Source organism: Hippoglossus stenolepis, chromosome 23 (genome assembly GCF_022539355.2).
Source record: "Hippoglossus stenolepis isolate QCI-W04-F060 chromosome 23, HSTE1.2, whole genome shotgun sequence".
In the NCBI taxonomy this organism is placed as follows: Eukaryota; Metazoa; Chordata; class Actinopteri; order Pleuronectiformes; family Pleuronectidae; genus Hippoglossus; species Hippoglossus stenolepis.
Genome location: NC_061505.1, coordinates 13,368,891 through 13,384,480, shown reverse-complemented (window position 1 = coordinate 13,384,480; position 15,590 = coordinate 13,368,891). Strand labels below are relative to the sequence as shown.

The window sequence follows — 15,590 nt, the reverse complement described above, 5'->3', positions numbered from 1 at the left end:
CGGCGGGTGCAATATTTATAATAGTAGGTAGAACTTCATTGGTCAATAACGAGGGGGAGTCCCCGTGGCTAGTGCACAGGCTGGTCCCAGCCTCTAGGCACTGGAATCCACCAATGATGAGGAGCCGCTCCCCGTTTCGTCCCTCCTCTGACCGTAGCTGGGAAAATCTTCACATTCTGACAGTGTTTGGTTTGGTGTTTTAAAACCAGCCTTGAATCGGCTGACAGCTTGTGAGCTTTCAGTATGGCATGCGCATTTTCTAGACAAAACAACGCCTTTCCTATCTGATCTTCAGACCCTAGTGGCAGCTGCTTGAATTCTTTCTAAGGGTATGTCACAGTTTTTTAAGAAAACAGTGCATTCATGTATGTGTGATGTTTGTATAAAGCTAATGGAGTTTAGGCTGTAATATAGCAAGTTAGGTATGAGAACAAGTTAAAGTACAGTTTATTGTAAGCCACAGATGTACAGTCTTCTCAAAACAGGCATTATCAGACAGGTGCAAGACTGAACTGCGATGTGACGCACACACACACACACACACACACACACAACAACCAACTTCAAGATTAAAACCAGCCAGCAACGGCTACGATCAGTCACTATGTGAAGGCCGCACATTTTCCCACATATGCAGCCCAAACTGCCCCTGCCCCCACCCCTGTCCAACATACTGCATTTGTTTAGAGTTCAGTTTCATTGCCATCTTCACAGACACACACACATTAATTCTTTCTGTGAAGGTACAAACATGGTGCGCGTAAAATCGATCCTTTTAAGGGGCCGAAGTGCGAGAGAAACTTTCCACTCAGCTTGTTTGATGGATCGCAGAGGAAATGCAGTTGTGGTCGGAGATTCAGCTCAAACCACGCACACATATACACTTTATAAATTATTGTTTCTGGTATTTACTATTAAAAGGCAAAAACACCTGTTGACGTTAAGGTACACAACTGAAGATGTGTCTCTAACATCGGCTAAGCTTACATCATCTGGCCTCTTAACTAGTGCGGAGGACCTTCAAACGTACAAGGAATATTCACCTTGTCCTGTGTTCTAATATATATGTATTATACACACACAAACACATATTTACAGTATATATGTAGTGGTCAAAAGTTTAGTGCGACAGTTGAATGCCAATCGGGTTCACCACATATATCCAGAATAAACGGGACGGGAGGCTGATGATTCCAGAAATAGAAAATTTATTCAAGTTGGACAAAGGATTTAAAAAGACTGATCAAACAGCACAGGATCATGTGCAATGTAGGGAGTACTGGCCTATACTTGATATAAATAACAGATTAACAAGAGAGAAGTTAAAGGCTCCAGACCCAATTTAACAAAACTAAAATATCACGCATAAAACAAACACAGCACACTTTAAGAATCCCAACACTGGTGTAATTGTACCAGTGGATTATCACTGCAAGCGATATTATACACTGAAATAACAGAAGAGGGCCTCTAGTTTACGGAGCCAATAACTCACCAATATTCAAGCCATTAAACCAGGATTGCACAGTACCCGTCAACCATATTGCACATTACCCACAGAACAAAGAACAAAATAAAATGAACAAAGAAACCAGAAATCAAACCAATTAATCAGAAAGAAACTAAATCTAAACAAGGCCAAATAATCTAAATGAAATCTAAATGTGGGAAAAAACAGTGACCGTAAATATTCTGCCTGAAGGCAACCCTATGAAACAAACATGTCATATTAGGTCACACAATTATTAAACAAGTTTATCAAAATGTTTAAAAACATTTACAAATATAAAACACATCGTTATGCCATACCTTCAATTAATTTAAATAAAGCAGAGACCCACGCCGTCCTTATTGTCTTGACGACAAGTACTAAACCAGGAAAGGACAATTACACTTAATGTCACAGACACAATAGTATAGACTCTGGATAAATGTTCCGGCGCATTACTTACAAGTATCGTTCCCATTAGTTTGTGTGTACACGCTGACTGGAGATTATTACAGCGTGCCTGTATGGCGACGCTGATGCCGTCTCTCACACACACGGGCGCGCCACACACACACACACACACACACACACACACACACACACACACACACACACACACACACACACACACACACACACACACACACACACACACACACACACACACACACACACACACACACACACACACACACACACACACACACACACACACACACAGCTGTACGCTGGGCTCGCAACAAACAATTGGCGTCCACACCTGCTACGCCCACGCTACACTTCCTCACAGGACCGGCAGTGGAGAGAGAGAGAGAGAGAGAGAGAGAGAGAGAACGAGAGAGAGAGAGAGAACGAGAGAGAGAGAGGGCGACTACGGGGTCCCTAAATAAACTTCGCCGACTCCCCTCATCCTATAGGCATCGCCGTCCTGTCAGGTTAATTAGAGCTGTGATTTTATATCTACAATGACATGTAAGCATAACTGGTAAAATAACACTGCTAAAACGATCCTGTTTTAGCTAAAGCTTTTTATTAAGGATTGACCCCATTACATATATACCATACGACCATTGGCCTCACCGTGTGTGCACGTGTGTTCCAAGACATTGTGGTGTCCTTTGAAGTCTTGGAGACGTGTGTGTGTGTGCCACTGTTTCCTCATGCAGAGTTCAACCCCCTATGACCGAACCTCATTTGTAAAATTGGTGTATTGCTCCTTTAACACAGACTCCTTTGATTCAAAGAGATGAACAACAGAAGAAGAAGAAGTCCATCAGAAATTCTGCAACATGACTCATCACAATTACAGCACAGGTCATAATTTTTATAGTCAACAATTGACTAAAACACTGTAATGTGAACCTCGAGAAAATGACTCACTCTCACTCTACTCATCATCTGTCAAACACATTTGCTACTTAGAGTTGATGAAAGGTCCTCTGGGAAACGTAGCCATTCAACAATAAAATGGTCGCACCTGGTTGGTTATGTACAGCTCTTTATTTTAATAAAACCATTTCGAGTGAGATACAGTTGCATGGTGACGCTCCCTTGTCTCCATGTGTCCATCACTCCTCTGCAGTACACAGATCTCAAAGAGAAAAATAAAGACAATGCAAAACACACAGAGCCCAGGAAAGTAAAGACATCCAGATAATCCAACAGATCGATAACAGTATATTAGACTCCTTCATTGAATTTAAATATGATTGAATTTGTTTTTTGACGCCTGTGGATTGATTAAACTGTGTTTTTTGTAGTGTTAGTGGAGCTGGGGGGGCACTTCATGGAAAATGGACAAACCATTTAAACCTACCGAGTGCTGATATGAACTGGTGATGCGAGGCACAACTCAGAGGCCTACGTATATGTGCCAAAAGCTTTATTGCAGTCCTGCGGTGAGGCACCACACTTGGTGAGGGGGTCTCAAAAACAGGTACAAACTGCTGCACATATAAAAGACAGAAAATTTAGAATACCTAAAATAACGTCAAATAAAAATAGTCATAGACGAACCATTACAATAATAAAACTAGAATGAGGTTAAATCAGGATATGCAATACGATTAAAGGGCATTTTCAGCTTTGAAGCTCCTGACTCAGTCTGTTGTATTTCCTCAGGCAAGGTGTTCCAAAACCTCTGAGCTCTTATTTCAAAGCTCTGGCCCCGATCGTCTTCAGCTGAGAGTCTGGAACAGTTAAACAGCCCCTGCCAGAGGGTCCAAACGTGTGAGCAGGGTTATATGGGGATAAAACCTCCACGATATACTGTTGAGTCAGTCCATTCAGTGCTTTGGAAGTCATTTGTTTCTGATCTCCTTTTATAAAGGAACTAACCCACTTACTGAAAAGTGAAAATTCAGGCCACTGTGCCCAAGAGAAGAAAAGGGGAAAGAAATGTAACGCAAACCTGAGGCAACACACATAAAGAGTCAGAACATACTTCCACTTGTCTCAACTACTCAAACAGTCTAGTTGAAAAAAAAAAAAAACACTTGCATGATTGATGACGATTATTCCCACAGTTTCCCTTCTCCCTATCGAGGAGGTTCAAGAGTTAAGGAATTCATTCAGCGTGTGGATCAACACATAGGAAAATAGTTCTGCCCCAGATTTTGCCCACAACCCACACCCCACATGGAATGATGGCACCTGGGCAGCCACGGGTAAAACAGAGCAATACCAAAATGCTAACCAAAGATTCCAAAGGTGGCCCGGATTTATTTTGTGCCATATTCACCATTTACCATGTGGGCCACTTTAGATTAAACTTTAACCTAGAGCACCGCATGTTTGCTAAAAAGAAAGGCCCACATTTGTTTTGGGATATTTGGGCCACATTTGTTATTGGTGGGCAGTTTTATCCATTTTGCCACAAGAAGGCCAGAAGTGCCACATCACTGCCTGAAGTGGACCACAGCCGTATTATATCTGGGTCCCATCAGTTGAATCACTGTACCAACAAACGCAACATCACAAGGGCTCAAAAAAATAAAAACATCTCCCATCCTCCTCACCAGCTATTTCAACTGCAACCCACTAGGTGGCGCTGCAGATCCTTTTGCACCAAATCGTTCTGTTTAAAAAGCAGTTTCTTCCCCACAACCATAAGGCCCCTGATCTCTCTGCAACAACCATGATGGACACTTTAAAGACGCTGCACTGTTACTCTACTGTATGTGATTTAGTCCTGTCCATAGTTTATCATGTGTTATTATGTAATGTCGACGTCTTTGTAGTTTTTATGTTCATATGAGTTTTCAAATGCAGTGCACAATAAGAGTTGCATCGACGTGGTTTGTTGCCATTAAGACATGATTCTGATTCTGATACGTGTGACAGGAAGCTGAAATAAGAGAAGAAGCCATCAATGCACAGCACCATGTTGTATTCCATCAAACAACAGCCAGGGCTATAGTTTATTAGTTTACTCAGTTTAAAAAAGAACAAGATTAACTATACTTTAATTAAACTTCTGTTTGAAAAACAAAAAATCTGGTTTCTCTTTTTTCACAGGTTAAAAAAAATGGGAGAGGAAAATGCAAGAGAAAGCTAATTCTTTTAAAAGTATTAATTTGCCTCCCAGGGCTTCCATAGAGGAACATAGGATTAGACCTTTGAAACATTTCTTTTTGCTGCATTATAATATAGCCATAAACACCAGGTATTGAGATATTTTCTAACATTTGTTTTCTATCTGAGAGGAGACGAGACAAAGTTCTGACACGATCAACTGTAAATGTATAATGTTTATTCTTTATGATAATTGTGGATAATACAAACACAAAAGACAGTGAGCAAACAGAAGCTGGGATCAGTCATGGCAGGTTTGCACATTAACAGTGAAATCGTTTCACAGAATTTGATTTGATGCAGCAACAGACACAGGAGTAACTTCTTCTTGTTTTTGTTGATTTGCAGACGGGCACCTGGTTTACGCGGATTCTTCATCCAATTGTTGCATGATGCTCTGAACCCACTGGAGCTTTGGATCCGCACAGATTTCATGAGACTTCTTTGTCATAAAACTGAAACAAAGGGGGGAGATGTTAATGTCATCTTGAGGATTGCTATTGTTTTTTTATGAACATTTTGAAAGGATGCTAAATAGCTTCAAGAAATAAGAAAATAACTGTATTTCGGAGTAAATGCAGAAATGACAGAGCAGCAGATGTATAATGCACATAAGCAGTCAACCTAAATTAGAATGTATTATTTAAAAGTAATGACAAATAGATTTCCTTCTTCTAAAGTGAAATCAAACATGTATTCAAAGTCACTTATTTACGTTGGTGTATTACACATAATGATGGTGATGTAAACTCATTAATCAGCACTTACAGGACGGCCTTCCTCGGACACCTGGAATCAGTGTCTTGATAGGAACTGATTCTAGCTTTCGCCAGTTCTCCTCGGTAAAAACCGAAGCAGCAGTCATCAGGACCCAGTCCATCTGAAAAGACAAATGTCGACCAATAAGACAACAACACCTGTGACACAGAACATGTTTAAATATTAACATATAAGTCCGTCTTACTGTTGCAGAGCACTGAGGAGAGCAGTGCAGCTCCCAGGACACACAGCAGCAGGACGTGAAGGGCCCTCATGGCGGCTCGATGTAAATGTCTGGAGATGATGGTGATGGAGATGAAGAGCACAGCTGCTGTTAGGGGCTTCTGAGAAAAATGTGTTGCGGGTTTATATTTATTGAGATCAACAATCTTGTTTTTTAAAGAAAGAAAAAGGTGTCACTGGTGTGGAGGAGGGAGGGTGTTGTTTGATGGATCGCAGAGGAAATGCAGTTGTGGTCGGAGATTCAGCTCAAACCACGCACACATATACACTTTATAAATTATTGTTTCTGGTATTTACTATTAAAAGGCAAAAACACCTGTTGACGTTAAGGTACACAACTGAAGATGTGTCTCTAACATCGGCTAAGCTTACATCATCTGGCCTCTTAACTAGTGCGGAGGACCTTCAAACGTACAAGGGATATTCACCTTGTCCTGTGTTCTAATATATATGTATTATACACACACAAACACATATTTACAGTATATATACGATACGACCATTGGCCTCACCGTGTGTGCACGTGTGTTCCAAGACATTGTGGTGTCCTTTGAAGTCTTGGAGACGTGTGTGTGTGTGTGTCACTGTTTCCTCATGCAGAGTTCAACCCCCTATGACCGAACCTCATTTGTAAAATTGGTGTATTGCTCCTTTAACACAGACTCCTTTGATTCAAAGAGATGAACAACAGAAGAAGAAGAAGTCCATCAGAAATTCTGCAACATGACTCATCACAATTACAGCACAGGTCATCATTTTTAAACTCAACAATTGACTAAAACACTGTAATGTGAACCTCGAGAAAATGACTCACTCTCACTCTACTCATCATCTGTCAAACACATTTGCTACTTAGAGTTGATGAAAGGTCCTCTGGGAAACGTAGCCATTCAACAATAAAATGGTCGCACCTGGTTGGTTATGTACAGCTCTTTATTTTAATAAAACCATTTCGAGTGAGATACAGTTGCATGGTGACGCTCCCTTGTCTCCATGTGTCCATCACTCCTCTGCAGTACACAGGTCTCAATGAGAAAAATAAAGACAATGCAAAACACACAGAGCCCAGGAGAGTAAAGACATCCAGATAATCCAACAGATCGATAACAGTATATTAGACTCCTTCATTGAATTTAAATATGATTGAATTTGTTTTTTGACGCCTGTGGATTGATTAAACTGTGTTTTTTGTAGTGTTAGTGGAGCTGGGGGGGCACTTCATGGAAAATGGCCAAACCATTTAAACCTACCGAGTGCTGATATGAACTGGTGATGCGAGGCACAACTCAGAGGCCTACGTATATGTGCCAAAAGCTTTATTGCAGTCCTGCGGTGAGGCACCACACTTGGTGGGGGGGGGTCTCAAAAAACAGGTACAAACTGCTTCACATATAAAAGACAGAAAAGTTAGAATACCTAAAATAACGTCAAATAAAAATAGTCATAGACGAACCATTACAATAATAAAACTAGAATGAGGTTAAATCAGGATATGCAATACGATTAAAGGGCATTTTTCAGCTTTGAAGCTCCTGACTCAGTCTGTTGTATTTCCTCAGGCAAGGTGTTCCAAAACCTCTGAGCTCTTATTTCAAAGCTCTGGCCCCGATCGTCTTCAGCTGAGAGTCTGGAACAGTTAAACAGCCCCTGCCAGAGGGTCCAAACGTGTGAGCAGGGTTATATGGGGATAAAACCTCCACGATATACTGTTGAGTCAGTCCATTCAGTGCTTTGGAAGTCATTTGTTTCTGATCTCCTTTTATAAAGGAACTAACCCACTTACTGAAAAGTGAAAATTCAGGCCACTGTGCCCAAGAGAAGAAAAGGGGAAAGAAATGTAACGCAAACCTGAGGCAACACACATAAAGAGTCAGAACATACTTCCACTTGTCTCAACTACTCAAACAGTCTAGTTGAAAAAAAAACACTTGCATGATTGATGACGATTATTCCCACAGTTTCCCTTCTCCCTATCGAGGAGGTTCAAGAGTTAAGGAATTCATTCAGCGTGTGGATCAACACATAGGAAAATAGTTCTGCCCCAGATTTTGCCCACAACCCACATACACACCCCACATGGAATGATGGCACCTGGGCAGCCACGGGTAAAACAGAGCAATACCAAAATGCTAACCAAAGATTCCAAAGGTGGCCCGGATTTATTTTGTGCCATATTCACCATTTACCATGTGGGCCACTTTAGATTAAACTTTAACCTAGAGCACCGCATGTTTGCTAAAAAGAAAGGCCCACATTTGTTTTGGGATATTTGGGCCACATTTGTTATTGGTGGGCAGTTTTATCCATTTTGCCACAAGAAGGCCAGAAGTGCCACATCACTGCCTGAAGTGGACCACAGCCGTATTATATCTGGGTCCCATCAGTTGAATCACTGTACCAACAAACGCAACATCACAAGGGCTCAAAAAAATAAAAACATCTCCCATCCTCCTCACCAGCTATTTCAACTGCAACCCACTAGGTGGCGCTGCAGATCCTTATGCACCAAATCACTTGTTTAAAAAGCAGTTTCTTCCCCACAGCCATAAGGCCCCTGATCTCTCTGCAACAACCATGATGGACACTTTAAAGACGCTGCACTGTTACTCTACTGTATGTGATTTAGTCCTGTCCATAGTTTATCATGTGTTATTATGTAATGTCGACGTCTTTGTAGTTTTTATGTTCATATGAGTTTTAAAATGCAGTGCACAATAAGAGTTGCATCGACGTGGTTTGTTGCCATTAAGACATGATTCTGATTCTGATACGTGTGACAGGAAGCTGAAATAAGAGAAGAAGCCATCAATGCACAGCACCATGTTGTATTCCATCAAACAACAGCCAGGGCTATAGTTTATTAGTTTACTCAGTTTAAAAAAGAACAAGATTAACTATACTTTAATTAAACTTCTGTTTGAAAAACAAAAAATCTGGTTTCTCTTTTTTCACAGGTTAAAAAAAATGGGAGAGGAAAATGCAAGAGAAAGCTAATTCTTTTAAAAGTATTAATTTGCCTCCCAGGGCTTCCATAGAGGAACATAGGATTAGACCTTTGAAACATTTCTTTTTGCTGCATTATAATATAGCCATAAACACCAGGTATTGAGATATTTTCTAACATTTGTTTTCTATCTGAGAGGAGACGAGACAAAGTTCTGACACGATCAACTGTAAATGTATAATGTTTATTCTTTATGATAATTGTGGATAATACAAACACAAAAGACAGTGAGCAAACAGAAGCTGGGATCAGTCATGGCAGGTTTGCACATTAACAGTGAAATCGTTTCACAGAATTTGATTTGATGCAGCAACAGACACAGGAGTAACTTCTTCTTGTTTTTGTTGATTTGCAGACGGGCACCTGGTTTACGCGGATTCTTCATCCAATTGTTGCATGATGCTCTGAACCCACTGGAGCTTTGGATCCGCACAGATTTCATGAGACTTCTTTGTCATAAAACTGAAACAAAGGGGGGAGATGTTAATGTCATCTTGAGGATTGCTATTGTTTTTTTATGAACATTTTGAAAGGATGCTAAATAGCTTCAAGAAATAAGAAAATAACTGTATTTCGGAGTAAATGCAGAAATGACAGAGCAGCAGATGTATAATGCACATAAGCAGTCAACCTAAATTAGAATGTATTATTTAAAAGTAATGACAAATAGATTTCCTTCTTCTAAAGTGAAATCAAACATGTATTCAAAGTCACTTATTTACGTTGGTGTATTACACATAATGATGGTGATGTAAACTCATTAATCAGCACTTACAGGACGGCCTTCCTCGGACACCTGGAATCAGTGTCTTGATAGGAACTGATTCTAGCTTTCGCCAGTTCTCCTTGGTAAAAACTGAAGCAGCAGTCATTAGGACCCAGTCCATCTGAAAAGACAAATGTCGACCAATAAGACAACAACACCTCCGACACAGAACATGTTTAAATATTAACATATAAGTCCGTCTTACTGTTGCAGAGCACTGAGGAGAGCAGTGCAGCTCCCAGGACACACAGCAGCAGGACGTGAAGGGCCCTCATGGCGGCTCGATGTAAATGTCTGGAGCTGATGGTGATGGAGATGAAGAGCACAGCTGCTGTTAGGGGCTTCTGAGAAAAATGTGTTGCGGGTTTATATTTATTGAGATCAACAATCTTGTTTTTTAAAGAAAGAAAAAGGTGTCACTGGTGTGGAGGAGGGAGGGTGTTGTTTGATGGATCGCAGAGGAAATGCAGTTGTGGTCGGAGATTCAGCTCAAACCACGCACACATATACACTTTATAAATTATTGTTTCTGGTATTTACTATTAAAAGGCAAAAACACCTGTTGACGTTAAGGTACACAACTGAAGATGTGTCTCTAACATCGGCTAAGCTTACATCATCTGGCCTCTTAACTAGTGCGGAGGACCTTCAAACGTACAAGGGATATTCACCTTGTCCTGTGTTCTAATATATATGTATTATACACACACAAACACATATTTACAGTATATATACGATACGACCATTGGCCTCACCGTGTGTGCACGTGTGTTCCAAGACATTGTGGTGTCCTTTGAAGTCTTGGAGACGTGTGTGTGTGTGTGTCACTGTTTCCTCATGCAGAGTTCAACCCCCTATGACCGAACCTCATTTGTAAAATTGGTGTATTGCTCCTTTAACACAGACTCCTTTGATTCAAAGAGATGAACAACAGAAGAAGAAGAAGTCCATCAGAAATTCTGCAACATGACTCATCACAATTACAGCACAGGTCATCATTTTTAAACTCAACAATTGACTAAAACACTGTAATGTGAACCTCGAGAAAATGACTCACTCTCACTCTACTCATCATCTGTCAAACACATTTGCTACTTAGAGTTGATGAAAGGTCCTCTGGGAAACGTAGCCATTCAACAATAAAATGGTCGCACCTGGTTGGTTATGTACAGCTCTTTATTTTAATAAAACCATTTCGAGTGAGATACAGTTGCATGGTGACGCTCCCTTGTCTCCATGTGTCCATCACTCCTCTGCAGTACACAGATCTCAAAGAGAAAAATAAAGACAATGCAAAACACACAGAGCCCAGGAAAGTAAAGACATCCAGATAATCCAACAGATCGATAACAGTATATTAGACTCCTTCATTGAATTTAAATATGATTGAATTTGTTTTTTGACGCCTGTGGATTGATTAAACTGTGTTTTTGTAGTGTTAGTGGAGCTGGGGGGGCACTTCATGGAAAATGGCCAAACCATTTAAACCTACCGAGTGCTGATATGAACTGGTGATGCGAGGCACAACTCAGAGGCCTACGTATATGTGCCAAAAGCTTTATTGCAGTCCTGCGGTGAGGCACCACACCTGGTGGGGGGGGGTCTCAACAAACAGGTACAAACTGCTTCACATATAAAAGACAGAAAAGTTAGAATACCTAAAATAACGTCAAATAAAAATAGTCATAGACGAACCATTACAATAATAAAACTAGAATGAGGTTAAATCAGGATATGCAATACGATTAAAGGGCATTTTCAGCTTTGAAGCTCCTGACTCAGTCTGTTGTATTTCCTCAGGCAAGGTGTTCCAAAACCTCTGAGCTCTTATTTCAAAGCTCTGGCCCCGATCGTCTTCAGCTGAGAGTCTGGAACAGTTAAACAGCCCCTGCCAGAGGGTCCAAACGTGTGAGCAGGGTTATATGGGGATAAAACCTCCACCATATACTGTTGAGTCAGTCCATTCAGTGCAACAACCATCATGGACACTTTAAAGACGCTGCACTGTTACTCTACTGTATGTGATTTAGTCCTGTCCATAGTTTATCGTGTGTCATTATGTAATGTCGACGTCTTTGTAGTTTTTATGTTCATATGAGTTTTAAAATGCTGTGCACAATAAGAGTTGCATCGACGTGGTTTGTTGCCATTAAGACATGATTCTGATTCTGATACGTGTGACAGGAAGCTGAAATAAGAGAAGAAGCCATCAATGCACAGCACCATGTTGTATTCCATCAAACAACAGCCAGGGCTATAGTTTATTAGTTTACTCAGTTTAAAAAAGAACAAGATTAACTATACTTTAATTAAACTTCTGTTTGAAAAACAAAAAATCTGGTTTCTCTTTTTTCACAGGTTAAAAAAAATGGGAGAGGAAAATGCAAGAGAAAGCTAATTCTTTTAAAAGTATTAATTTGCCTCCCAGGGCTTCCATAGAGGAACATAGGATTAGACCTTTGAAACATTTCTTTTTGCTGCATTATAATATAGCCATAAACACCAGGTATTGAGATATTTTCTCACATTTGTTTTCTATCTGAGAGGAGACGAGACAAAGTTCTGACACGATCAACTGTAAATGTATAATGTTTATTCTTTATGATAATTGTGGATAATACAAACACAAAAGACAGTGAGCAAACAGAAGCTGGGATCAGTCATGGCAGGTTTGCACATTAACAGTGAAATCGTTTCACAGAATTTGATTTGATGCAGCAACAGACACAGGAGTAACTTCTTCTTGTTTTTGTTGATTTGCAGACGGGCAGCTGGTTTACAAGGATTCTTCATCCAATTGTTGCATGATGCTCTGAACCCACGGGAGCTTTGGATCCACACAGATTTTACGAGACCTCTTTGTCATAAAACTGACACAAAGGGGGGAGATGTTAATGTCATCTTGAGGATTGCTATTGTTTTTTTATGAACATTTTGAAAGGATGCTAAATAGCTTCAAGAAATAAGAAAATAACTGTATTTCGGAGTAAATGCAGAAATGACAGAACAGCAGATGTATAATGCACATAAGCAGTCGACCAAAATTAGAATGTAGTATTCAAAAGTAATGACAAATAGATTTCCTTCTTCTGAAGTGGAATCAAACATGTATTCAAAGTCACTTATTTACGTTGGTGTATTACACATAATGATGGTGATGTAAACTCATTAATCAGCACTTACAGGACGGCCTTCCTCGGACACCTGGAATCAGTGTCTTGATAGGAACTGATTCTAGCTTTCGCCAGTTCTCCTCGGTAAAAACCGAAGCAGCAGTCATCAGGACCCAGTCCATCTGAAAAGACAAATGTCGACCAATAAGACAACAACACCTCTGACACAGAACATGTTTAAATATTAACATATAAGTCCGTCTTACTGTTGCAGAGCACTGAGGAGAGCAGTGCAGCTCCCAGGACACACAGCAGCAGGACGTGAAGGGCCCTCATGGCGGCTCGATGTAAATGTCTGGAGATGATGGTGATGGAGATAAAGAGCACGGCTGCTGTTAGGGGCTTCTGAGAAAAATGTGTTGCGGGTTTATGTTTATTGAGATCAACAATCTTTTTTTTTTAAGAAAGAAAAAGGTGTCGCTGGTGTGGAGGAGGGAGGGTGTTGTGGTTTTTAAGGGGCCGAACTGTGAGAGAAACTTTCCACTCAGCTTGTTTGATGGATCGCAGAGGAAATGCAGTTGTGGTCGGAGATTCAGCTCAAACCACACACACATATACACTTTATAAATTATTGTTTCTGGTATTTACTATTAAAAGGCAAAAACACCTGTTGACGTTAAGGTACACAACTGAAGATGTGTCTCTAACATCGGCTAAGCTTACATCATCTGGCCTCTTAACTAGTGCGGAGGACCTTCAAACGTACAAGGGATATTCACCTTGTCCTGTGTTCTAATATATATGTATTATACACACACAAACACATATTTACAGTATATATACCATACGACCATTGGCCTCACCGTGTGTGCACGTGTGTTCCAAGACATTGTGGTGTCCTTTGAAGTCTTGGAGACGTGTGTGTGTGTGTCACTGCTTCCTCATGCAGAGTTCAACCCCCTATGACCGAACCTCATTTGTAAAATTGGTGTATTGCTCCTTTAACACAGACTCCTCTGATTCAAAGAGATGAACAACAGAAGAAGAAGAAGTCCATCAGAAATTCTGCAACATGACTCATCACAATTACAGCACAGGTCATCATTTTTATAGTCAACAATTGACTAAAACACTGTAATGTGAACCTCGAGAAAATGACTCACTCTCACTCTACTCATCATCTGTCAAACACATTTGCTACTTAGAGTTGATGAAAGGTCCTCTGGGAAACGTAGCCATTCAACAATAAAATGGTCGCACCTGGTTGGTTATGTACAGCTCTTTATTTTAATAAAACCATTTCAAGTGAGATACAGTTGCATGGTGACGCTCCCTTGTCTCCATGTGTCCATCACTCCTCTGCAGTACACAGGTCTCAATGAGAAAAATAAAGACAATGCAAAACACACAGAGCCCAGGAAAGTAAAGACATCCAGATAATCCAACAGATCGATAACAGTATATTAGACTCCTTCATTGAATTTAAATATGATTGAATTTGTTTTTTGACGCCTGTGGATTGATTAAACTGTGTTTTTTGTAGTGTTAGTGGAGCTGGGGGGGCACTTCATGGAAAATGGCCAAACCATTTAAACCTACCGAGTGCTGATATGAACTGGTGATGCGAGGCACAACTCAGAGGCCTACGTATATGTGCCAAAAGCTTTATTGCAGTCCTGCGGTGAGGCACCACACTTTGGGGGGTCTCAACAAACAGGTACAAACTGCTTCACATATAAAAGACAGAAAAGTTAGAATACCTAAAATAACGTCAAATAAAAATAGTCATAGACGAACCATTACAATAATAAAACTAGAATGAGGTTAAATCAGGATATGCATACGATTAAAGGGCATTTTCAGCTTTGAAGCTCCTGACTCAGTCTGTTTTATTTCCTCAGGCAAGGTGTTCCAAAACCTCTGAGCTCTTATTTCAAAGCTCTGGCCCGATCGTCTTCAGCTGAGAGTCTGGAACAGTTAAACAGCCCCTGCCAGAGGGTCCAAACGTGTGAGCAGGGTTATATGGGGATAAAACCTCCACCATATACTGTTGAGTCAGTCCATTCAGTGCAACAACCATCATGGACACTTTAAAGACGCTGCACTGTTACTCTACTGTATGTGATTTAGTCCTGTCCATAGTTTATTGTGTGTCATTATGTAATGTCGACGTCTTTGTAGTTTTTATGTTCATATGAGTTTTAAAATGCTGTGCACAATAAGAGTTGCATCGACGTGGTTTGTTGCCATTAAGACATGATTCTGATTCTGATACATGTGACAGGAAGCTGAAATAAGAGAAGAAGCCATCAATGCACAGCACCATGTTGTATTCCATCAAACAACAGCCAGGGCTATAGTTTATTAGTTTACTCAGTTTAAAAAAGAACAATATTAACTATACTTTAATTAAACTTCTGTTTGAAAAAAGAAAAAATCTGGTTTCTCTTTTTTCACAGGTTAAAAAAAATGGGAGAGGAAAATGCAAGAGAAAGCTAATTCTTTTAAAAGTATTAATTTGCCTCCCAGGGCTTCCATAGAGGAACATAGGATTAGACCTTTGAAACATTTCTTTTTGCTGCATTATAATATAGCCATAAACACCAGGTATTAAGATTTTTTCTCACATTTGTTTTCTATCTG

At 40.2% G+C, this 15,590-nt stretch overlaps 3 protein-coding genes across 3 annotated transcripts; all 3 read right to left on the bottom strand.

The window, feature by feature from the left end:
- Positions 1-5,220: 5,220 nt before the first annotated feature.
- LOC118102668 (C-C motif chemokine 13-like) lies at positions 5,221-6,187 on the bottom strand. The gene is made up of 3 exons (XM_035149004.2): positions 6,027-6,187; positions 5,831-5,942; positions 5,221-5,517 (listed from the first exon to the last, which is right to left on the bottom strand). The coding sequence occupies exons 1-3, from the start codon at positions 6,094-6,096 to the stop codon at positions 5,424-5,426; spliced, it is 276 nt and encodes a 91-aa protein (XP_035004895.2). The 5' UTR covers positions 6,097-6,187; the 3' UTR covers positions 5,221-5,423.
- A 3,046-nt stretch (positions 6,188-9,233) lies between these two features.
- On the bottom strand, positions 9,234-10,200 carry LOC118102666 (C-C motif chemokine 13-like). Its single transcript, XM_035149001.2, has 3 exons — positions 10,040-10,200; positions 9,844-9,955; positions 9,234-9,530 (listed from the first exon to the last, which is right to left on the bottom strand). The coding sequence occupies exons 1-3, from the start codon at positions 10,107-10,109 to the stop codon at positions 9,437-9,439; spliced, it is 276 nt and encodes a 91-aa protein (XP_035004892.2). The 5' UTR covers positions 10,110-10,200; the 3' UTR covers positions 9,234-9,436.
- Positions 10,201-12,407: 2,207 nt separating this feature from the next.
- On the bottom strand, positions 12,408-13,374 carry LOC118102665 (eotaxin-like). The gene is made up of 3 exons (XM_035149000.2): positions 13,214-13,374; positions 13,018-13,129; positions 12,408-12,704 (listed from the first exon to the last, which is right to left on the bottom strand). Exons 1-3 carry the CDS (start codon positions 13,281-13,283, stop codon positions 12,611-12,613), a joined length of 276 nt encoding a protein of 91 aa, XP_035004891.1. The 5' UTR covers positions 13,284-13,374; the 3' UTR covers positions 12,408-12,610.
- Between the last annotated feature and the right edge of the window lie 2,216 nt (positions 13,375-15,590).

Excerpts from the sequence above, each read along its gene's own strand:
- LOC118102668 (XM_035149004.2), bottom strand. The coding sequence starts at position 6,096 with ATGAGGGCCCTTCACGTCCTGCTGCTGTGTGTCCTGGGAGCTGCACTG. Across the intron at positions 5,943-6,026 it reads CTCCTCAGTGCTCTGCAACA|ATGGACTGGGTCCTGATGAC; the intron begins GTAAGACGGACT and ends TTGTCTTTTCAG. Across the intron at positions 5,518-5,830 it reads TGTCCGAGGAAGGCCGTCCT|TTTTATGACAAAGAAGTCTC; the intron begins GTAAGTGCTGAT and ends CCTTTGTTTCAG.
- LOC118102665 (XM_035149000.2), bottom strand. The coding sequence starts at position 13,283 with ATGAGGGCCCTTCACGTCCTGCTGCTGTGTGTCCTGGGAGCTGCACTG. Across the intron at positions 13,130-13,213 it reads CTCCTCAGTGCTCTGCAACA|ATGGACTGGGTCCTGATGAC; the intron begins GTAAGACGGACT and ends TTGTCTTTTCAG. Across the intron at positions 12,705-13,017 it reads TGTCCGAGGAAGGCCGTCCT|TTTTATGACAAAGAGGTCTC; the intron begins GTAAGTGCTGAT and ends CCTTTGTGTCAG.
- LOC118102666 (XM_035149001.2), bottom strand. The coding sequence starts at position 10,109 with ATGAGGGCCCTTCACGTCCTGCTGCTGTGTGTCCTGGGAGCTGCACTG. Across the intron at positions 9,956-10,039 it reads CTCCTCAGTGCTCTGCAACA|ATGGACTGGGTCCTAATGAC; the intron begins GTAAGACGGACT and ends TTGTCTTTTCAG. Across the intron at positions 9,531-9,843 it reads TGTCCGAGGAAGGCCGTCCT|TTTTATGACAAAGAAGTCTC; the intron begins GTAAGTGCTGAT and ends CCTTTGTTTCAG.